Source organism: Xyrauchen texanus, chromosome 37 (assembly GCF_025860055.1).
Source record: "Xyrauchen texanus isolate HMW12.3.18 chromosome 37, RBS_HiC_50CHRs, whole genome shotgun sequence".
Lineage (NCBI taxonomy): Eukaryota > Metazoa > Chordata > Actinopteri > Cypriniformes > Catostomidae > Xyrauchen > Xyrauchen texanus.
In genome coordinates this window covers 27,706,055-27,729,817 of record NC_068312.1, presented here as the reverse complement: position 1 = coordinate 27,729,817, position 23,763 = coordinate 27,706,055, and the positions used below count along the sequence as shown (strand labels likewise).

The 23,763-nt window shown below is 37.1% G+C and overlaps 2 protein-coding genes across 5 annotated transcripts; one reads left to right on the top strand and one right to left on the bottom strand.

Annotated features, from left to right (window-relative positions):
• Positions 1–1,369: 1,369 nt before the first annotated feature.
• Positions 1,370–16,001, bottom strand: edem3 (ER degradation enhancer, mannosidase alpha-like 3). 3 transcript variants are annotated; one of them, XM_052108796.1, is made up of 21 exons: positions 14,393–16,001; positions 14,228–14,273; positions 12,874–12,974; positions 12,705–12,744; positions 12,480–12,592; positions 11,077–11,227; positions 10,612–10,746; positions 10,008–10,113; positions 9,787–9,884; positions 8,583–8,708; positions 8,426–8,509; positions 8,233–8,316; positions 7,992–8,116; positions 7,369–7,543; positions 7,026–7,171; positions 4,654–4,798; positions 4,346–4,537; positions 4,029–4,194; positions 2,920–3,105; positions 2,664–2,711; positions 1,370–2,443 (listed from the first exon to the last, which is right to left on the bottom strand). In XM_052108796.1, the coding sequence occupies exons 1-21, from the start codon at positions 14,512–14,514 to the stop codon at positions 2,145–2,147; spliced, it is 2,688 nt and encodes an 895-aa protein (XP_051964756.1). In that variant the 5' UTR covers positions 14,515–16,001; the 3' UTR covers positions 1,370–2,144. The 3 variants fall into 3 exon arrangements, with proteins under 3 accessions (XP_051964756.1, XP_051964758.1, XP_051964759.1); XM_052108798.1 differs by lacking the exon at positions 2,664–2,711; XM_052108799.1 differs by lacking the exon at positions 2,664–2,711 and having other exon boundaries at positions 1,370–2,437.
• A 2,312-nt stretch (positions 16,002–18,313) lies between these two features.
• Positions 18,314–23,207, top strand: npl (N-acetylneuraminate pyruvate lyase (dihydrodipicolinate synthase)). Of its 2 annotated transcripts, XM_052108801.1 has the most exons (12): positions 18,314–18,374; positions 18,517–18,586; positions 18,694–18,767; positions 18,882–18,969; positions 19,102–19,159; positions 19,628–19,703; positions 19,807–19,899; positions 20,102–20,250; positions 21,056–21,102; positions 21,509–21,593; positions 21,830–21,869; positions 22,038–23,207. In XM_052108801.1, exons 2-12 carry the CDS (start codon positions 18,519–18,521, stop codon positions 22,187–22,189), a joined length of 930 nt encoding a protein of 309 aa, XP_051964761.1. In that variant the 5' UTR covers positions 18,314–18,374; positions 18,517–18,518; the 3' UTR covers positions 22,190–23,207. The 2 variants fall into 2 exon arrangements, with proteins under 2 accessions (XP_051964761.1, XP_051964760.1); XM_052108800.1 differs by having other exon boundaries at positions 18,327–18,586.
• Positions 23,208–23,763: the final 556 nt, after the last annotated feature.

Sequence of the window (23,763 nt, the reverse complement as noted above, 5' to 3'; positions counted from 1 at the left end):
AAATAAAATGTAAATATATAGTATATATATTTAAGTTTATAATTTAACCCGTATACGCATACCTAAGGACTTTAGAGACCAGGGACCTCATTCCACCCCCTGTACCTCCATTTTTTTGGAGTTGTGCCAGCACCTCTTTAATATTCCTCAATCTATCTCTTATAAATAGTGTAACACACACACTCAAGTATGTAAGAGTGTCTGTTTTTTGGTTTTATTTTTTGCACTTCCATCAATTTTATTTTTTTGAATTATTTCATATCTATTTAAGTTTAATATCACAGGATATCTACTTCTTTGTGTCTTACATGAGAAATGCATACTCTTGAATACAAATAAATACTATATCTTGACTTTCTGTGCAAAAATTAATTATCATTATTTTATATGCGTTTAAGCTTACATAATATACATGCAATTTCTTACTCAAGGTGGCGCTGTTGTTTCAGTGATTGACTTGATTTACATTTGACATTGCTATTTGATGAAGAAACAACATCGAAATAAATGTATAGCAAGTACAAAACATGAACAGTATGATTTGACTATTGTCATTTAGGAGTACTACTGAAATAATGTTGTGCATCTATTTAGACTCAACAAGTGCCTGTGAAAATACACATAAGATGTGATGTGTAGCTCAATATGTGTTTGACAGCCAGTTGCATCTCATGAAATTTCAGTGTGAAAATAATGAATCCCGTTCTTGATTTGTTCCAGTATGTTTTTTTTTTTAATGAAATTAATGAAAAAATTAAACTTCAAAATATATTTTATTTTGTTTTGTAATTGTCTTAGAAATATTTTTTTAAATGTTACACTATCTGGATATATAGAAGTGCTAGTTCTCTAAAGACTGAAATATGTAAGTGTTTTGGGGAAAATTAATATGCATTTAAGGGTTAATATTGTTAAATATTACACAATTCAATCTGATGGAATTTTGGTTTGCAAATGAAATGCATAAATCTTAAAAATAGGCTTCGCATTTGCCTTTTTATTGCATTGTTATGTTCAATTTTCTTACGTAAATAAAAAGGGGTGGAAATCCCCATTTGATGTGGTTATGTGTTATGTGGTTCCTAACAGCTAATCTTTAATGGGGGAAATCAGTTTTTTTTTGAGAGAGATATGTTTAGTTTATATAGTTACAGGATGTGATGGTTATTCTCATTTTATGCACAGAAAATAAATTTACAGCCAAATTCGATAAACAACCATGTATTGGAAGTCCAGCTCAAACTTGAAAATGTAATCATGTCTTTTTTATTCTATACTTATCACATGAGGTTTCTACTAAATTATATCTTATCCTGTCATATCCCTCTTCCAATAAAAAGGAGGCTTATGAACAAACATATTAAAATGTTTAATCAATTTTATTGAGCTTATCATGGCCCATGCCCCCTGGCATGTTCTCCCAGTCAATTAGTTTGTTATTGGGAGCAACAGAGCAATGGCACCCTCTGGTGGACCCTTCAGTATGCTTCTCAAATCTCCATCCTTAGAACACATTCCATCACTGAAGTGCAAAGTTGTCATCTCAAGACGTTTAATGTTTTTCTTCAAAAGACCTCATCTTAAAGTCATTAGCTGGATTAAATGTGTAAGACCATTAAATACTTAATGTGGAGGTTGGAAAGCTAAGGAGCTTTGAGAAGTGAGTGGTTTGTATAGATGAGAGCCCCAGTCTGATTCTCTTACCAATCAAAAACAATAAACATACAAACACTCAGACATACATACAGTATATCACTCCATAACGATCCTCTTATTTCCTTATTTTTCAACTGTTGATTAAGACCCTGGAGGCAAGAATTGAGCATGAAACCTATTTAAAAAGCAATTAATTCCAGTCAAAGCAGCCAAGCCTGCACTTCAATACTCACAGGATCCATTTGGGAGAAGGAAGACAAAAATGGGACAAGAGTGAGAGTGATAATGTGGGGGTGAGATCTTAAACACAGTTCTTCACAGTTCGGAAATACGTGAGGCCCCTGAGAACTGGCTGTAGAAAATGAGCTCTTTGAGCCAGCGTTCTTATATCGCGCCTGTCTGATATATTTTCAGCATATGACAGAACTGTTTTCTCAGTCTGTGCTACAGCTAGGACAAACTAGCGCAGTCAGAGATGGAGCGTAATATCAAAGCTCATCCTTCTCCATCTGCTTAAAAGCTTCTAAGTCCTCCTGCCAATCAGCCATCAGTGAGTCCCCTGATTGGCTATTTGAGTCTTCGTCCCCTGCAGGCTCCTCCCATACATCCACAGGGACGTTACTGTCAAGACCCTCTGCTGGCTGAACCGACTCCTTCCCCACAACTGAGTCTTCTGCTACTTGTTCCTGAGTAGTTACTTTTGATTGGTCGAGAGGTTCAGAGGAGGTGGGAGAACTGTGGTCCTTCTCCTCTGTGGAGCAGTCCTCTTCCTCTGCTCCATCTGTACCTTGAAAAAAGGAGATTGTTAAAGTCACACCATTTCAACACTATATGGAATTTACCTTGTCTAAAACAACATGCTGGTTTTATCACCAAAACAGGATGTGGTTTTCTAGTGGTTTAGAAGCATGCAGATTTTAAGTGAACATGCACTAATTGAGGTCCATTTTCTCAATAACAGGTGGGTTTGATGAATGAAGGGAGAGCAGAGGAGGAGGGGTACTTACTGCCATCCAACAGGGTGCCCGGGAGGGCTTTCCCCTTAAATATGGCATCTGTTCATCCAAGTAAGAAAGGAGGGAAAAAGAAGCAGTGGAAATGGAAAACAGTACCAAACACAGAGGGAAAGAGTAATAAAAAGAAGAATCAGAAAGGAATCGAAATAAGAGGCAACATGCACCACCTCTCTAGTATCGTCACATCTTAACAATGAAATCACCTCAGATCAAATGTACTCAAATCATAGTTGAAGTAACGCCTCACCTCTGTCTCGTGCTTTATCACTTAGCAGCACCTCCACCTCCCTGTATTCCTTAAGCGCCTCCAACAGGATGTTGCCCTCTTTGTGAAACAGGAAGAGGAGCGGAAAAATGACTTCTTCAGTGTTCCGCCCATCTCCTGCCATTTGGAACAATGGAACCGTGTCACTGCTGCTGCCCTCATTATCATCTAAAGAACAATTATGAAAAAATATAAGACAAAATTGTAGACACTGATTGAAACTGTGCATAAATGGAATAATTCATCCAAAAATGACAATTCTCTCATTTACTCACACTCATGCCATCCCAGAGGTGCATGACTTTGTATCTTCTACAGAACACAAATTAAGAAATTTATAAAAATATGTCAGCTCTGTAGGTCCTCACAAGTGAACAGTGACTAAAACTTTGAAGCTCCAAAAAGCATATAAAAGGCAGCATAAATGTAATCCATATGACTCCAGTGGTTTAATCCATGTCTTCTGAAGAAATCCATTTGGTTTTGGGTGAGAACAGACCAAAATGTTATTCGTTTTTCACTGTATATTTCTCCATTGCAGATTTTAGGCATGATCATGATTTCAAAGTTTGATTACCGGTACACTTCCTAGTGCTTGACACAATATGCAGATCACTAGGAAGTATCAAGCTTGTAATCATGATCAACAAGGAGACTGCTGATGTCAATATTTGTAGTAAAAAAGGAGTTATATTTTTGTCTGTTCTCACCCAAAACCAATTGGATTGCTTCCGAAGACATGGATTAAACCGCTGGAGTCGTATTAACTACTTTTTTGCTGCTTTATGTGCTTTTCGGAGCTTAAAAATGACAGAGCCACAGACATAGAGCTACTGAGATATTCTTCTAAACATCTTCCTCTGTGTTCTGCAGAAGAAAGTTAAGTCAAGGTGAGTAAATATACATTTTTGGGGAACTATCCCTTTAACTATGAAAAAAGAACACTTATAACAAATTCTTTTCATATAGCCAGGGACATAAACTAGTGATCTAAACATGATCTAAAAATCAAAACAACAAAAGTGTTGACTGACAGTCTGCAAATTCTTGAATCTGAAAACTTCAGATTTTAGTGGTGTAATGTTTCTCACCAATGACAATGCCTCCAATGGCCCCGGCTTTCTGAATGTGCCTGGCCTTTTCTGCAAACATACACTGGCCTCTCTGCAGCAGAGCAATGCGGCCAGCCACAATCTCACCATTACTCAACTCAGAACAGCCATTGTAGGGCTCTGCTACAGTTACAAACCCACGAACCTGAGGAGGAGGGAAAAATTTAGATCAGAATATTGAATTTAACGTGACTAATAAAGCTGCACACGCTTTAGCAAGAACAAACCAGGAACAACACAAATATTGCAAAAAAGGGAGACATTTCATCATCAAAGGTCATGGTTTTCACACTCACTCCAGAGCTGCTCTTGGAAAGATCGAATCCAAACTGAGCAGGGCCTGCGGTCAGTACAACTCTACCAAAAAAGGGCTGTGACACAATCTGAACAGCACGTGGAGGAAGCTGCTCTTTCTGCTGCTGGCTGGAGAGCTCCATCATCTCCTGCATAAAACGCATACCATCCTCTGCAGCAATGGCACTCACTGCCTACAGAGAGAGAAGAGGGAGGGCTTTTCAATTCAATTAAAAAACAAATTACATAATGTGGTAGATTACATAGTGTCAGAATAGTAAATGTGGGCTTGATTTATATTTATTGGTACCTGAGTGGCATGCTGGACAAGTTGCACTCTACCATCCTTCAGGTGGATGAGACTCACACCCATTCGCCTCAGTAGTTCCAGGTGTTCAGGATTATTGGCCATGAAGTCCTGAGCCCTCAAAGGAGGATGGCCCATACCAGGCTCTCTGTAAGACAGAAAGAAACATCAGCATTGATGTTGAGTATCAGTTTAAAATTGCAAAAACAAATTAAGTTGTAGAGAAAAAAGAAAAAATTTCTTCTGATATTATAATTGTGTACCTATAACTAGTTTCGACAGGTGCTTACAAGGGCTGGGAATTGATACAGCTTTCTCGATTTTAATTGATTCGATCCAAGAGCTCTGGGTTCGATACCGGTTTCGATATGACTTGATTTGATTCTGATTCATTTGTATATAATTCAGTTATACGGTCCATAAAAGCTGTATGAAGCATAACACTGCCATTCCTGTCTTGCAGGAAATCACACACAGAACGAGCAGTATGGCTGGAGTCATTGTCATGCTTGAGGGTCATGTCAGGATGAGCCTGCAGGAAGGGTACCACATGAGGGAGGAGGATCTCTTCCCTGTATTGCCTGCAATGACAACAAGCTCAGACCAATGATGCTGTGACTCACCCCAGACCATCATGGACCCTCCACCTCCAAATCGATCCCACTCCAGAGTACAGGCCTCGGTGTAGCGTTCATTCCTTCGACGATAAACGCGAATCTGACCATCACCCCTGGTGAGACAGAACCATGACTCGCCAGTGAAGAGCACTTTTTGCCAGTCCTGCCTGCTCCAGCAAAGGTGGGTTTGTGCCCAAAGGCGATGTTGTTGTCGGTGATGTCTGATCAGGACCTGCCTTACAACAGGCCTACAAGCCTTCAGTCCAGCCTCTCTCAGCCTATTGCGGACAGTCTGAGCACTGATGGAGGGATTGTTTGTTCCTGGTGTAACTCGGGCAGTTGTCGTTGCCATCCTGTACCTGTCCCGCAGGTGTGATATTCGGATGTACTGATCCTGTGCAGGTGTTGTTACACGTGGTCTGCCACTGCGAGGATGATCAGCTGTCCTTCCTGTCTCCCTGTAGCCCTGTCTTAGGCGTCTCACAGTACGGACATTGCAATTTATTGCCCTTGCCACATCTGCAGTCCTCATGCCTCCATGCAGCATGCCTAAGGCACGTTCACGCAGATGAGCAGGGACCCAGGGTATCTTTCTTTTGGTGAGTCAGTAGACTGGTCTCTTTAGTGTCCTAAGTTTTTATAACTGTGACCCAAATCATCTGTAAGCTGTTGGTGTCTTAATGACCATTCTGCAGGTGCATGCTCATTAATTGTTTATGGTTAATTGAACAAGAAAACATTGTTCAAACCATTTACAATAAAGATCTGTAAAGTTATTTGTATTTTTTTTTAATTATCTTTAAAATACAGTGTCCTGAAAAAAGCTTTGGGTGAGAAAAAGATCAATATTTAAGCCCTTTTTACTTGAAATCTCCAAGTAAAATCTCCACCATTTGACCATACCCAACCAGTAGTTGGCGATAACGCCAAAAACAAATGAAGAATGTGGAAGTGAGAGTGAAGCTTTATAGTAAAAAATAGCTTAAATATGTATCTGTTTCTCACTCATTCCTATCATATTGCTTCAAAAGATATGGATTTAACCACTGGAGTCATATAGATTACTTTTATGTGCTTTATTTGGACCTTCGGAGTTCTGACACCATTCACTTGCATTGTATAGACCTACAGAGCTGAGATTTTCTTCTAAAAAATTGTGTTCTGCATAAGAAAGTAATATACATCTGGGATGGCATGAGGGTAAGAAAATTTTTAAAATTAAAAAAATTAAGAGAATTTTTATTTTTGGGTGAACTATCCCTTTAATTTATGGGGCTTTGAGTGAGAAAGCAACCTAAAAATTAATATATTTAACAGATCCAGTATTGTAATCAACACAACGAAAACTGAAGGAAACTTACAGTGAAAGTAAAAGATTGATTTTGGGATTCTACTAATTGATATTGGGATCATTCAAATGATGATCTCAATTAATCTGAAAATCTAGATTTTTACCCAGCCAGTCCTAGTGCTTAATGGTGTAAAATTTGCCACTATGGTGCTAGGGTGTTGACAGAACATTACTTTGAAGTTGATGAGGTATTCTGAATGGTTTATAATGCAGTTGCTAGGGTGTTCTGGATGATTGCTTTTTGGAAAAAAAGAGCCAACACAAAGTCTCTATAATATTCTGGTCCCTAGATACAGTTACAGATTTGTTAAAATCAATAACCTTAAGTATGAGCAATAGTGATAGTGGTGCTTGTTAAGGCAATCAGCACTAAGTAAATGGACCAAATGGTCAGATAATTTTCTCACCGAATGGCAGCTGGGCGTGGACAGCTCTTGTCCACTGTGCTCCTGATTGGTTCACGAAGATTGCGTGGGAAGGCAGGGTCAGGAAAGAGAAGCCGGGTGTTAGGGCAAGTCCACTCGAAATTTGCGTCATCAAGCTCTTCTCCAGCCTAGAGTCAGAAAAACAGCAACCAACATTTAACTTACAAAAACTTTGCATTTCCTATAATCTAACAGGTGATTATGACTTGTTTTTCTACGAGGAGTTTGCTCAAATATAGTTGACTCTGACTAGTGTTATCTGACCAGTACTAATGTGTGCAAGGAGAGAGGCAAGCAGAACCGTTATGAAACTGTTGTGCAATACCATCTTGTTGATCACAGGGGGCGGTGGTGAGTTTGAGGTAGTGGAGAGGGAAAGAGGGAGCAGATGAGCTTCTGTGGTGAAGACATAGTCCTCCACATTAAAAGACAAATCCTCCTCTTCAGCGAACAGCAGGAATAGGTACTTAAACATCTCTGCTAGGAAAAATGAGTCCATGCTGAAAGAGGTGGGTGGGAATGGAAGAGAAATAAATATGTTGTGAGACAGCCTTTCTTTGAGTCTACATAACAGTATCATTTACTCGTATGCCCACACTTAACCAAAAAAAATCAACACTATCTGTACAAAAATGGATATTTGGTAGTTTTCTTATGACCATATTAATTATAGAGACTACATAGAATATCTGTACTGTTAAAAAGCATCAGTAACACCGCAGGACCATATTAAATGAACCAGTGAAGGAAAGAAAGTCAAAAACTTAAGAGAAATGGTGACCCATCACAGCACCTAACATATATTTTCTCTTATCCATTCATATTACTTTTAACCTAAAATCTTGATGTTAATAGTAATAATAATAATAATAAAAAAGTAAACTATCCAGACAGTACCAATTAACCATCACTTAATCAGACACACTTCCCACAAACCCCTGATCGTACCGGTCCTCGTGACTCCCTGTCCTCACATCCTTCATAGCAGCAAAGCCACAAGGAACTCTAGCAAAGCGATTCAGGTTTTCCAGTATGGTGCGCCCCACCTCCAGGTAATATGGATCTTTGGTGGCCTTCAAAGAGCCATTTAAATTTGCAGTGTTAGCTACAAGTTTACTAAGTAAAATGAAAGCTCTAATACACAGCAACACGGAATGCAAAATAACATAAATTGGTCATGCCCATGTACCTGATAGAGAAAGTAGGTACTTTCTGCAAACTCTGGCCGAAGGGGGTGTTGAGCCCAGTGAACCCTGAAATCAGTGGTGAAAGCCTGGCGAAACAGCACGAGAGAGAGAATTGGGGGGGGCAAAGTCAAGTGAGGATAGTCAAATACACAACTTCTGCTCCGACACAGACAGACAACATGAAAGAGGATCTACCTCAGGGAGGAAGTTGTGTTTCTTGGTGATCTGATAAAGCATTTCATGTGTCTCAATGGCAGGGCGGATATCCCCTTTCAATACCTGCAGAGCAGAAAACTTACATTTGTATATTCCAAAGAGAGAGAGAGAGAGAGAGAAAACACAGATCACCCACCTGCAGTCCAGGGAAAAAAGCAAGCAAGGAGTCCATCCAGGTGCGTGCTGGCAGCAGGGGTTTATGGATATGAACGTCCAGTAGCAAAGGAGGCTGGCTGATGTACTTCATTATGGATGCGTAGTGCTACAATACATCCAAGCAATAGCAATATATTCAACTGATAGCACAAATTACGGCAAAACCGTAAAAAATCTATATTTTTACCCAGATATTTTTACAGCAAAAATCTGAGCATCATCTATGTTTGATTTTCAGCCAAGAGGTCAAGCTGTGAGGTTTCGATCCCAAATAGGTCAAACATTTTTGCTCTTTATATATTCACAGGTCAGTTCACCAAACTTAAGCTTTGGTGAGGACAAAATTCTAGGCCAATAGTTCTATATCCACTGTCCTGCATTGTCATGTGCATGAAAGTGAACGGAACATGATCGAATGTGACCGCATCATAGAGTAAACATGAAATAACATTCACAACCCTGTTTACTACTGTAATGTGACACATTTTTCAGTGAATCAGGGCATTTAACAAGAAAAACAAAAGACAACTTTTTTTTTGTTATATCCTGGACATCTTAGTATGGCATTAGTGCAATTTATTACACAGCGCTCTGGAATACTCGAGTCTGATTGTTCAATGGCACCATCTAGAGGTCTGATATCTCTGAGTAACAACCGCAGATCTGGGGATTAAGACGTATCAGACCACACATCCAGGTATTGCAAGTCATCTTTCCTGCTTCTCAGATCACTTTGCGATCTCTACAAGTAAGCTAATCAAATAATTTAAACGCAAATCAATGTTTCATGTCCATTCATTTATTTAATATCCAAGTAGCCTTTTTATAGGCTAGATAATGACAAGTCAGTCTGTCATTTTCACAAAATAAACACCAACAGATCTCCAGATATTCAGCCATTTATTTATTCTCATGTAATTACACACTTTCATCGCAAATCAATATTTTATGTCCATTTACATTTATTTGCCTAGTAGATGTGTAATAAGTAGGATAATGTAGACAGACGATTGTAATCACAAAATAAACCCCTTCAGGCTCATACAAGACCCCTCCACTTTACGTCGAGGTCCTAATCACTATTTCAGAGTTTATTTTGAGATGACTGTACATTATCTCCTACATATAGCATATAAAATAGGGAAATGGACTGATGACCTAACAAAAGAACAAGGGATACTCACAGTGTTAAAGCGCTGCAAGAATTGATCATCACCCAGTAATATATACGCCTTCATCAAGTACTCATAATAGGAGTCTATGCCTGCCCCAACACCGCTGTCTGTTAATGGAACAATTACAAAAGATTTAGACTTTACAAGTTTTAAGTAATTTGTCTAAACGTGAACACATCTGCTTCTGTTTTGGTTTAATTTTTAAGTGGGGGAGTACATGTCAGGCTCACCCCTGCGGACCCACTCTCCAGAGTGGATGTTGATGGTTGTTCCAACTAGATTACTGTTCCTCTGTCTCTTTTCCCAAAGGAAGTCCAGAGCTCTTCTCGCATGAGCCTGTAAACAGCACAGCCAAACACCAACACTTAAATATTAGCCTACTTTCATAGATTAGTCATCATAAGTCTTACACCACACACAATGAGAACATTCCTGACCTGAAAATACTTTTCATTGCACACAATCTAATGTTGCACGCTCATAATCTTTCAGACGGCACAGTTATATTATTAAAGATCTGTGCAATTATTGTGCAGACTGAATGAGTACAAACATGTGAGGAATCAACATTCTACAGCCAAATAACTTCAATGCTCTGTTGTTAGTTTATTACAAACCACAGGAGTGTTTCTACAAGGTTGGTGACATGAAGTACTCTACTCAAGATGAATCATACACAATGCAATGTTTTCATATTTCTCTGGAGGTTAGGTTATATAAAGAACCTCAGAATTAAATCTTTCTCTGGAGGTTATATAAGCAACCTTGTGATCATTAAAAGAATAACATTAGCTTAGTTCAGTTTGCCTTCAATACAAAATTTGCAACATTAACCTCAAATGTGGGGTCCCCAGTAAAGCGGCTCAAAGCTGCAAACTCCAGGATAATTGTACCAGCACAGGCAGTGCAGGTGTCCGTCTCAGTGCCTGTACGAGTCTCGGGTCCACGGACTCCATGACGCAAGTTCACCTGTAAGTGCAACAAAACACTAATGTGTGTCAATAAAAAAAAATGCAAACATAAACACAATCACTAATTAAATAAGAACTAAATTAGATCCTTCAGACTTTCAACAACCATTGCCATGGCAAGCACAACCATAGATTCAAGACAGTCAGAGAGTGTGTGTGTGTATACATGCTTTAATAGAGACTAGTCCTAGCTAACAAGACAGAGAAAAAAAATATCACCATGAAACCATTTCATGGGCTGTCAGAAGATACTAGAAGAGGGAAATATATTCATCCCAGTGGTGACATTTACATCAATCATGTTGCTTCTATGTATGTGTGCACTCACTCTAGGGTAAGGCAGGCCACTGCTGGTGTTAAATGCAGGCAGCAGTCTTAGCCCAAGATCTCTGGCCATGTGCAGCAGCTCATCATGGTACCAGAGCATTTGGCCACTGTCTTTCAACATGACAGCCATGGAGTGGCCCCCTAGCAGGCCACTAAATGAACAGAAAAGGTTTTATTCAATCACTACACTTTACAATTTACCATAAAATTGCAGCCTTTCACCACATTCTATTTATGTTTGACTTTGTTATTCTTGCATAAGAATAAAAAATAACAAATTATTTATAGAAATTGCACTTAGCCATTTCTAGCTCTTTAAATATTTTAGAGCTGATTGTAACTGTAAAAAAAATATACATTTTCAATACCGAAATTTCATAATTTTTATAGGGATGGTTCACCCAAAAATTTAAATTCTCTCATTATTTACTCACCCTCATGATATCCCAGGTGTGTATGACTTTCTTCACCAGAACACATTTGAAGAATTTTAGCTCAGTAGGTCCTTAAAATGCAAATTAATGGAGATTTCTCTTTTGAAGCTCCAAAAATCACAGACAGTCAGCATAAATGTCATCGATACGACTCCAGTGCTTAAATTAATGTCTTCTAAAGCGACAGGATCGCTTTTGGTGCGAAAAAAGATAAATATTTAAGTACTTTTTAAGTATAATCCAAAACTTCACGAGAGGGTGGAGTCAATGCGGTCTCACGTTTGACGTATTTGCATTGCCGTGGATACCGATGTAATCTCACATTATCCAATTGGTTGAGACATCCAGGATGATCACACAAATGCACCATTGTGAGTAAAGAAACAGATCAATCCAGATCTAAACCATAACCAACCAAGCTACTGTACAGCATTCCTCCTTTTCACATGTAAACAGCGCTGTGACGCGCTTACGTCAGTTCTCGCGTGTTTCAAATGCCAATGCGATTACATCACACATGTACCGCTGCTCACAAGAAGCATGATTTAGAGTTAAAAAAAGTACTTAAATATTTTTTTTGCACCAAATGCGATCGTGTCACTTTAGAAGACATTTATTTAACAGCAGGTGGCATATGGATGAAGTTTATGCTGACTGTCTCTGATTTTTGGAGCTTCAAATGAGAAATCTCCATTCACTTCAATTTTAAGGACCTACTGAGCTGAGATATTTTTCTATATCCTTCAAATGTGTTCTGGTGAAGAAAGAAAGTCATAAAGATGTCATGAGGGTGACTAAATGATGAGAGAATTTTCATTTTTTGGGGAACCATCCCATTAAGATTTTTTAATTTACCATCTCTTTTCCAGCCTTTTTTTCCATGACCATGGTAATCCTAAATAGATTTTAATTCAGATATTTCAAAACATGTCAACCCATTCTGAAAACCTATCTGCCAGTGATGACTTACCCCAGCACCCGGATATTGGTCTCAAAAACAGACACCACGATGTCATTATCCAACCGTACATCCGTCACAACTCTCCTCACTGCCTCTTCAAACTCTTCGGTCTTATTTAACAGCTATGGGATGTTAGATCAGACCATAAGCAAACAACCATGGGCGTGAGTGTATTTATATGTGCGTAATGTTTGTTTATGTGAGGTTAAGCCATCTGTTTGAGGTGTTACTTACCGCAAGAGTGTCAAGAGTATCAATAAGTGTGAGGGAGAACCTGAAGGCAGAGGACAACATTTGTTTTAATCTCTTTTTTCCAAAAAAATTAAATAAAAATCCTTTTGCCACTTCTATGTGAATCATTTCTGCACATCTCCTATCTTTATTTTATTGCCAACTGACTTACTTGCCCAGGGCATCATCTATATCCCCCCGACTGGGCTCTAGTCCACGTACTCGGCCACGGCAAGTTAAAGGCATTAGCTCATCTGCAGGGTAAGCATGGTCCTTTTAAAGGGAGAAGAAAACAGATTAGATGAAACTAGGTAGATTTGAATTACAATGCTGTACTTTCCAGCACTTATCCTATATACTACTAATATAATATACTGATATATATATATATATATATACTGATATATATATATATATATATACTGATATATATATATATATATATATATATATATATATACATATATATATATATATATATACTGATATATATATATATATATATATATATATATATATATATATATATATATATATATATATGACCATCACATTTCAGTTCCACACAATCGTATGTTAAAGTGATAGTTCACCTATATATACACAAATATACATACACACACACACACATATATATTATATATATATATATATTCATAATTTACTCACCATCATGCTATCCCAGAGTATGACTTTCTTCTGCTGTACACAAGCAAAGGTTTTAGATGAATATCTCAGCTCTGTAGGTCCATTCAATGCAAGTGAATGGTGGCCAGAACATTGAAGCTCTGAAGGTAAATGCGCCATAAAAGTAATCTATATGACTCCAGTGGTCAAATCCATGTCTTCAGAAGTGATATGATAGATGTGGGTGAGAAAAAGATAAATATTTATATCTCTTGCATATCACATTTTTCTCGCATACCACCGCAGACACGGCGAGGAGACATTATAGTAAAAAAGGACTTAAATATTGATCTGTTGTTCACCCACATCTATCATACAGCTTCATTAGACATGGATTTAACCACTGGAGTCGTAAGGCTTCATTTTATACTGCCTTTATGTCCTTTCAGAGCTTCAAAGTATTGTCTACCATTCACTTGCATTGTTTGGACCTACAGAGCTGAGATATTATCTAAAAATCTTTGTGTACAGCAGATGAAAGAAATCATACACATCTGGGATGGCATGAGAGTGAGTAAATGATGAGAGAATTTTCATTTTTAGGTGAACTATTCTTTTAGAAAATACATTTTCTAACCTGCTAAATGAGAGACACTTCTGAGCTTACTAGAAACTAGTAAGGGCAGTATTTAATTTTGCTTAGAGCATTCTTTGGCAAACTACAGAATCCATAGCACCAAAAATGATTAGAAAGTTTAAAAAATCTGCACATAGGACTAGACGCTGATGGAATTGAAGCATTAAGACTTTATTGCCTAGAACATACACTATAGAGATACCCTGTATCTAGAAGAACTACAAGTGTTATCTCAAAAAGTTATTTAATACTGTGTACATACCATGTAATTGTGATAAGCGTGGTCAAACATTTCCAGAACTTGGTTTCTGAGAAGCAAAGCAATGTCAGAAAAATCATATTTCAAGTTATGAAACAGGTCTACTATATCATCCCCAAAAGTAATCTATAACTTTATCCCACGCTTCCCACATTACTGTTCCCTCACCTTAGTTTGTTCTTCTCCTCTTTGGTCATGGGCTCAGACAGCCTGATGAAGGTTCCTATGAGAAGCAGCAGCAAAAAAGTATGCAACATTGTTGCAGAAGGAAGCATCCACAATCCCCACATCGCTCTAATACCGAGGTGTCACAATGGACTACTCCCAACTACCACAATGATGAAGACAACACTCCAAAATACACAGACACACCCTGAGCATGTGTTTCACTACAGTCCTTGCTTCCTTAGATGTGTATATGGTGATTGCTCATCCACTTCTGGTCCATTATAACTAAATATATTGGCAAAAAAAAAATGTTTTTAGGGTAGATTCTGGAACACTCACAGTTTTAAATACATTCACTGTTCCAGCTCAGTAACTTCTCAGTTCTTGTTCTCATCTAAATGTCTCACTTGGATGTATGCAGCTGTGGCGCATTTCTGAGATGCTTTTCAGTTGAACAGTGTCCCTTAAAACATGATTGAGGAAGGAAAATTTAAAATCAATTCAAGTTTCTCCCCAAACAGTGTTGCCTCACCTGCCTGTCACCTTAAAAACACGTTGGCATCCATGCGACACGTTGGCGTGCTACTCTCTACTGACCATCATCCAACAACACGACATCACTGCAGATCCCCAACAGAGACATGCTTAAGAGGAGCTCCAAATGGGGCCATGGAAAAAGGTGCTTTGTCGTTAAGAGCAACCATCACCATGGGTAACACGATCAGCATTTTGCACCCACTGTAATATCACGTATGAATCCCACTCGACTTGATTTGGGAAAGCTTGGATAAACAGCTCAGATATTTCCCAGATTGTAGACAGGTTCCATTTCCATTATCCTGAAAACAAGTTTAAACCATGTAAAAAATGCTGAAGCGCCAAGCAAAAAATAAAATCCAGAGAAAATGATTGCTGTTAAGGTGATCAGCTGAAAAGATTATTAATTAGCTGAGCACGCTTTGTTGTTTAGCTCGCCGGCTAAACCGCCGATGACAGCTCGGCTTTGTACAGCATGTTATTGAAGTAGAAACGTTGCTTGAACAAGCAGAAAAAACATATTTAATATGTCCTTCGGTAAGCCATGAGTAACTTGGGGGTCCATTCAGCTTCCAATATCCGTAAAATCAAAACAACACGTTTAGAGCGATTTTATGTCAGGTGTAGTGAATGGGGTCAGAGTTCTTTCTCACAATAAGTAAATGATGAGCAGATCAAAGTCTCTCTAGCAAGTCAGTTCACTGTCGGAACGAGATGGAACGCTTCCAAAACTGTATTTCAATCATGTCAGTGCAGCTCCTATCTACTTAAATGGGGGAACACCATTATCTAAAAAACGATTGGTCGTGATTACGATCAAAGAGCATATTTTAAATCAGCGGTAAAATCTGACAAACCTAGTATAATAAAATGTGATTCTTTTCCTACTTTTACGCTAAAAAATGAAATTTTACTGGATTGTATAGCCAATACGCATGCGCTTTCTCGAGTTGAATGACAGGCGATGTCCAACTCTAGAAGTTGATTGGCTCTTTTAACTTTCTTTCTACATCCGTTGACCGTTGGGCGCGAGCTCCTTGGTGTAGAAGTGGCCCGTCTCTGATGAATAGTCTCTGAACAGATTCAGCCGAGAGCCGACGCTTGGTCATATGTGACGTCAACATCCGTATCCGGTACTACGTTTCACATACACGCCCCTTGCGCAGTGCTGTGGATAAACTACATTTCCAAGCATGCTTCAAGTGTAATATTATTTGTAATGTTTCTCGTAAAACGTGTACTAGAACGTTTAATTTTTAAATAAATTACCCCTGTTATTTCTGTAATAAAGATAAATCTGTAAAACACACACACACGCACATGGGGTAAACTTTTTTTTTTTTCTTAACTGCCGTTCCCAGAACATTCGTTACTAGCTGGGTATATAAAATTGTTAGCTGGGTACATACAATGAAAACACAAGAAAATAAAAAGTTAACTGTGAGTCACGTGCTATCCATTTCAATTTGACACAGAATTATCTGTTATAAACCCATCTGATATGAGACACTTAAAAGCTCTGTGCTGAAGCTTTGAGACCAGATTAAATAGCCCGTCATATTAAACTACATTTTTCCGTTCACAACTGTACAGGCTTTTCATTCCACTAATCAGCACTCTTATAGAACTATGCCTGACAGTTACTGTAGTAACATTAACTGTAGTAGTAACTATATGGTATTTTCCCAGAAATAGTGTATATATTTGTAATACATTTTAATATTATTAACCAACAAAAAATATTGTGTATTAGGGCAATAAAAGTCACTTTTATGGAGGTTGTTTTTTACAAATTAATTACATACAATAATTACATCTAACCATGGTGATCTTTGTTTTTGTTTTTTTTTGTTTTTTACCTGTGATTAACATGATCTTACTAATACCACAGTTAAACTCTGGATACTATGAACAAACAATTGTAAATTGTCATAAAGTCAAATTCAAAGCAGAATTTAACAAAAAAGCTTGCATGGACACTCATGAATTAAGTATGAAGTTATGACATTTCTCCTTTGTAAATATGTTTAGTTCTATTGAACTTTAATTGAAGAAATGTGAATTAAATGTATACTCAGTAACTCTTTGTTCATGTGTGGATGCAGCATCATTCAACATCAGCAGTTTTCAGTTACAGATGCTATTGTAGAAATGCACTATTCACAATCAGCCATGATTAATTTAATCAGTGAGTGAAAATGTCCAATAACAAGATGGTTACTGAGATTAAGCTGGTCTTGTGATTCTAAAATGGCAGTGAGGGTGCCCCTGCCCAATGTAGAATTAAACAGCTTTTATAAGGTTACTGATAGAATCCTCATCTCATGTGAGTGGTCATGATTTTATACACATGTTTCAAAATTATAATTCATTTCTTCAGGAGTAAAAAATGTTAAATGGGAGAAAAATGACTGAGTGCGAAAGAAAAAAAAATTATACAAATAATTATAATATGTAACGGAGTTAACATGGCCTGACAAAAATTCAGTATTAACATTGTTAACTGCATTTGCAATAAAAAAAAAAAATATATATATATATATATATATATATATATATATATATATATATATATATATATATATATATTTCAGTAGGTTTCTGTCCTTTCATTTTTGTATTTAATTTTGATGTATAGAATATGTTGCATTTGTAGGTGTAATTTTGGTAAAAGTCTTGAGAACTCACAAATTTTACAGGCTACAGCCCTGCTCTCAGCGTGCGTTTTTTGACAATTTGAAGTCTTTTTAACTTGACATGGTGTTTAAATAGTGCAGGTCCTGTGCGAGATGCGGAAGAAAAAGCGAGACGCAGTGCAAATGCCAAAGACATTTGTCCAGCAAGTGTTTAAACAATGGGAAAACAGAACAGACGCATGCAAAAATACTTTTGATGTGAACTGTTTTAACATCAGTATCGATATTTATCAGAGCAAATCGTCCGGTTCGTGTGCTGTGAGTAGAGCGTTTGCGCGAAACAAGCCTACGGAATATAGGCCTAATAGCCTTTGATATAATAATATAATAGCCTTTTAAAGCCTAGGGAAGCTACACATACATAAAATGCAAACAAATGATATAGTGGTTTGTGTAGATGTAAAAGACAGTTACTGTTAGAGCCTGAAATATTATTCTTAAGTTATGTTGATTGATCAGTGACAATTTTGTATTTAGTTTTATAACAGATCTTTTCCTATTTCAATGTTTGCATTATTTAAATTATGTGAACTTGGTAACATGCTGTTTTTTGGAGGCCATGAATGAAACATTTCTCTAAGTGCTGTTTATAATAAAAATAAAAGAGTCTAAAACTACATTTCCCAGCATGACTTCAAGCTGACGCGCTTTCCGCATGACAGCCTCGTGCGGTGACGTCACGCACAAAAAAAAATATAAGACAGATAATTGTCCCAGCATTGGAGAAAGCGGCACAAGAGACTGAAAAGGTACTGTAAGCAACAGAGTATTTTTTGTCGTGCACGTTTAATACTTGTCGATCAAATTGAAAAATATATCAAATGTATAACGTGTCACATCCACGGCATTGATCCACTAGCAAATTTTGTTGTTGACGTGTACTGTATGCAGAGATGTCTCGTGAGGTGAAAAAGCTCACTGGGCTCGTTGCAGCTACTTTCACACCACTCACTACAGAAGGGTGAACTATTTTAAACTTCTCATCAAAGTTGTACAGAATATGCCTGTTGCGTGAACTTCTATGTTATCAAGTCATAAGCCTGTTATTCAATTTCTGCTGTTTTTTAGGGAGATTAATCTCTCTGTGATCGAGCCATACATTGATTACCTTACAGAGAAACAGGGTGTCAAGAGTGTGTTTGGTAAGTCACATTTTCTAATGAAAGGTTTGGGGCATATCTAAGGAAGGGAAAGAAAGAGGATACTGATTAACACAGTTATATGAATTTGATATCTCCCACACTTTTTTCTGGTAGTTAATGGCACAACGGGCGAGGGCTGTTCACTCACTGTGGAAGAAAGAAAGCAGCTTGCTTCTGAATGGTGCTTACAGGGCAAGGGCAAGTGAGTAATAACATGTTTATGCATATTTTTATTACATGTTTTCCTATAAAAGTTAAGATAGCGGAATGCATTCTTATTGTGCATTCTCTTGTGACTGTGTGTGTGTGTGTGTGTGTGTGTGTGTTTGTTCAGGCTTGAACAAGTGATAGTTCATGTTGGCTGCATGTGTATAAAAGATTCACAAGAACTGGTGAGGACAAAGCTTCACATCCCTTTTTTACATGCATTATCTGTGTTCTTTCACATATATATAACTTTTGTAAATGCACTTTTCAGAATCAGAATCAGAAAAAGCTTTATTGCCAAGTACGTTTTTTACGCATACAAGGAATTTGTTGTGGTGTTGTAGATGCGTTCACACAGTCTCTAAATATATGAGCAAGAATAAAAATAAAGCAATATAAATATAAATATGTCCACGCAGTATCAATTAAAAGTAAGTATAAAATAAAAGAGAGCAGAGTAGTGCAGTTAAATGTTTCTCTTTTGTCTTTTAACATAACAGTAGCCCCAAAATGATCCTTCTTCAAATTAATTGTTTATCTGTACATGTTTCATAACGTACAGATAAACAGGTTTTTCACTCCAACTCCTCGTGATTGTATAAAGTTGCTGAGTGGATGTTTTTTGCTGAGTAGATGTTTTGCTTTTCCCTCAGGCTCGGCATGCTGCCAGTATAGAGGCCCATGGCATATCAGTAATCTCTCCTTCTTATTTCAAACCCACTAATGCAGGTTTTTAGTCCCTCTATTGTTCTAAATACTGCTTTAATTAGAATAAATAAAAAATATATATATTTATATAAACATAAAACAAAGTATCTTCTTCTTTTAACAGATGCGTTGAAAATGTTTCTAAAGGAAGTGGCCGCCTGTGCTCCAGATCTTCCATTTTATTATTATCATATTCCAGGCATGACTGGTGTTTCCTGTAAGTGTGAACCCAGATCATCATAACGGCACTCAAAACTGAGGACTTTTTAGATTTTTTACAATTGCACTGTACACAGCATTGGGGTTTTTCAATGAGTAAGACTGGCATGTTACAGATTGCATTGTTGCTGTTTCTCTCTCCAATCTCACTTTTCTCTTGTTTTATTGTTCAACTCTGTTCTACCGTCTTACACTCACAGTGAAAGCAGTCGATGTGCTAAAAGGGATTGAGCTGATGATCCCCTCATTTCAGGGAGTGAAATACAGTGGGACTGACCTCAGAGATCTCGGACAGTGTGTTTGTTACTGCCAGTCCCAAAACTGGTCTGTCCTGTATGGAGTAGATGAAGTATGAAATCCACTCCCTCCTCATCTTTGCATCTACTTTATTTGAACCATCACAAAATAATGGAGGAATTTCACAAAAACATGTCATGGTAACATTTTACCCCAAAGAAAAATATATTTTAGTTTGTCTTCTTTAATAAGAAGAAAATTAAGCATACTTTAGTATTAAGATTTATTTATTTGTATGGTGACATTATTGTCAATACATTTTCTCCCAAAATTTTCATGATCATTATGAAACGCTTTACTCTTTATTTTGCTGTTTGTTCTGTTTTGTGTAATATCCATTGTTCTCAGTGGTGATTCTCATGACTGTAATATATAGTATTTTATACTGTTTGCAGTTTAGTATACAGGTTTTTTTCTTACAGAATTATGGTAAAATAATTACTATTATACAATGATTTATAAATTAGAATTAACAGAACGTAAGGCAGTACAACAAATACTTTCATGATGTATACTTAGGAAAATACTTTGAATTTTAATTAATACTGTATATCATTGTGTTTTTCCCCTTTTAGTAATGGGGCTGGCATCCTAAAATCTTAATGATCCTAAAAATAGGTTGCAAAGCAAAATATAATTTGTTAGTCCTTATTTATTTATTTTTTTGGTTTTAGAGTGAAATCTGACCAGACAGGTTTTGTGAGATTCGTATAAATATGCTGAACTTGCAGTGTGACTAGTTCTGAAATATATTATAATGTTAGTTCACCCAAAAATGAAAATTTTGGGTGAACTAACCCTTTAAGTTGGCTTTAATTTGTGTGGAAAACTTTATGATTGACCTCTTTTCTCTGCAGCAACTCTTGGGAGCTATGGCACTGGGTGTTCATGGAGCAGTAGGAAGGTGAGTGTCAACATAACGGCATCTTCTAACTACTCAATTGCATTACTGTCTGGTACGATTCAGAATTTCAACATCGTGACCTTATTTTCTAGCCCCAGTTATCATGAAATCTTGATCTTTTGCTGTGTTCCACACTGTGGTGTTAGTCTGGTTCCTGATAAATACATTCTGTTGGTCAGTCATGAGACTGATTTTGGTTGATGACAATAGTGTGACCTCAGTGTTGTAATCAGTTGTCATTTTAACACTGCAAAAACAAAAGTTTCACACATTTTTGTTCAAAGGGCTAGATATGAAGATAAACAATAGATTCCAGAAAAACAAGTGGCCATTGACACTTTCTTGTAACTGAAAGTTAAAATCCCAAACTTACTCATAATGCATTGCTGAACACTCTCCTCTCTAGCACATATAACTACCTCGGACGCACAGTGAAACAAATGATATCTGCTTTCGATAAGGGAGATGCCACACAGGCCAGAGACATACAGGTATATCACCCATCACTTTTCGTATGTACATCTGCTTAGCTTTATTATACTGTATGTCTAATCAACATTAGACTGTCCCTGTAATAAGTGCACTGTAAGTCGCTTTGGATAAAAGCATCTGCCAAATGCATAAATGTAAAATGTAACATCAGCCCCTGCTGGTGACCATTTCCACATGTATATGCCTGTGCTTAGTTTTATTAACAGCTATTAATCATTTGCTTTTTTGGTTACAGTTTAAATGTATGGATGTCATCACATTTGCTATGAACCTGGGTAAGTTGACTGGTTTCTACATGCTCACAGTATAGCTGTAAAGCTCCAGTTGGCCATAGTCATGTTTGTGTTGTGTGTATTATAGGGAACTCTTTTCAGTTACCTAAGCCTAGAGTGTTTGGATTAAATCCCATTGATTTGGGTTCTTTATTTATTCATGCTCTGCAGGTTTTGATGTGGCCATGAATAAGCAGGTGATGAATGAAGTGTCAGGGTTAGCACTGGGTCCTCCTCGACTCCCACTGCTGCCCTGCCCTGTCTCAAAAGCACAGTCTGTAGCACAGAAAATCAAGTACCTCTCTGAGGGACACTCAGATTAGATTACACATTTTATTGAACCTACTCTACTTGTACCAAAGTATTTTGAACATTCCTCAGTGTTCCTGACCTGAAAGTTGTAGCATATATCTTTACTTTATGTAGATGTATTGCATCTTTATACTTGGATGCTTTTCTTTATACTGTAAACAAACATGCATAAAGTCTGTAAAATGTTCTTTTTTTATATGGCTATTGGCTAGTTTTAAAGTGCAATCAGTAACGTTTTTACTTGTGTTATCTTGGACTTACACTGACACTTAGTGGCATGGATGCAGTGTCAATCAAAATGAATAGTTTTCAGTTTCAGATGCCATTGTAGAAATGTACAATTCACAGTCAGCCATGATTACTTTAATCCATTTAGTCCTCTCCACGTAGAATAAAACAGCATTTATAACGTTACTGATATGACTGGAGTCTTCATATCACATATGTTTTAAAATTACAATTAATTTATTTAGGAGTTAAACTTTTTAATGAGGAAAAATTACAGAGTGCACCTTTTTAAAACTGTAAAAAAAATGTTTGTGGTTTTATAATCGTTTACAAACAGCACTGCTGAAACAACTGTTGCAGGTTCATTGAGTCCCATGTATGGGCTGCTCTTGTAGTGCCCTTATGCAACTTAAACTTTCTACATGACAAATGGCATTCCTTGCAACAACTGTACGCAAGACAGTCTTTGCAATAATTGTACTGTATGTAATTTTGGATGAAAATCATCTGTTCTATGATAAAATCAATGTAATTGTCATCTGTGCTGTTTTTCTGTTGCACAGATTTTCTTAATATACTACAAACTGAATAATAATTTAGCAAGTTATTCTCAATTGCTGTTGGTGTCCATGGATATTGTACAATACAAAAAATTTGACTAGAGATTTCACACGAACCACTAAATGAATATTTTCAGTGTTTTATTTCATTTCAGTTGTGTTTTATTAGATTTTTTTTAGAATACCTCTTAAGAAAGGGAAATAAAATGTTAGTTATAGTAAGCTGATTTTTTTGTTAATCAGGAAATGTTTATATTGAATAAAATGTATTCATAAATTAAGCACAGCCTTTTGAAGTTCTTATTCAAACTCATTCTGTGTTAGTCTATTTCATATTTCAGACTGGACCCTGCCAATTATAATTTGACGTTTCTATTTTGATATGTCTGTTAGTATGCCATTACTGAGTTTACATTTTCTGACATTTTCAATGTCATTTTCTTACACTTATTTGAGTTTTTAGAGACCCATGAAGTTGCCAATCCAAAGACTTTGAGAGAGGATAGAATGTCTCTGTATTTCTCTCTTTTCATTAGGCTTCTACATCTTTACATTTCCACTATTGTAAAAAATAATCTGGACCACAGGGTCTCCCTTAGCTGGGATGATGCCGTTATGACAGTTATTGGCAAATATAAAGATATGTTCTGACCTCTTGTTCTATGTTCAACCCTGTGATGTTACTTTCGCATGCTGATGTGAAGCAAATCGAACCTTTGAAGTTGATGAGGTGCTCTAAACTCCCCTGTGTGTTAGTCTAATCTCACTCGTCCTCAGATGAATTTCCTGTTTGCAGG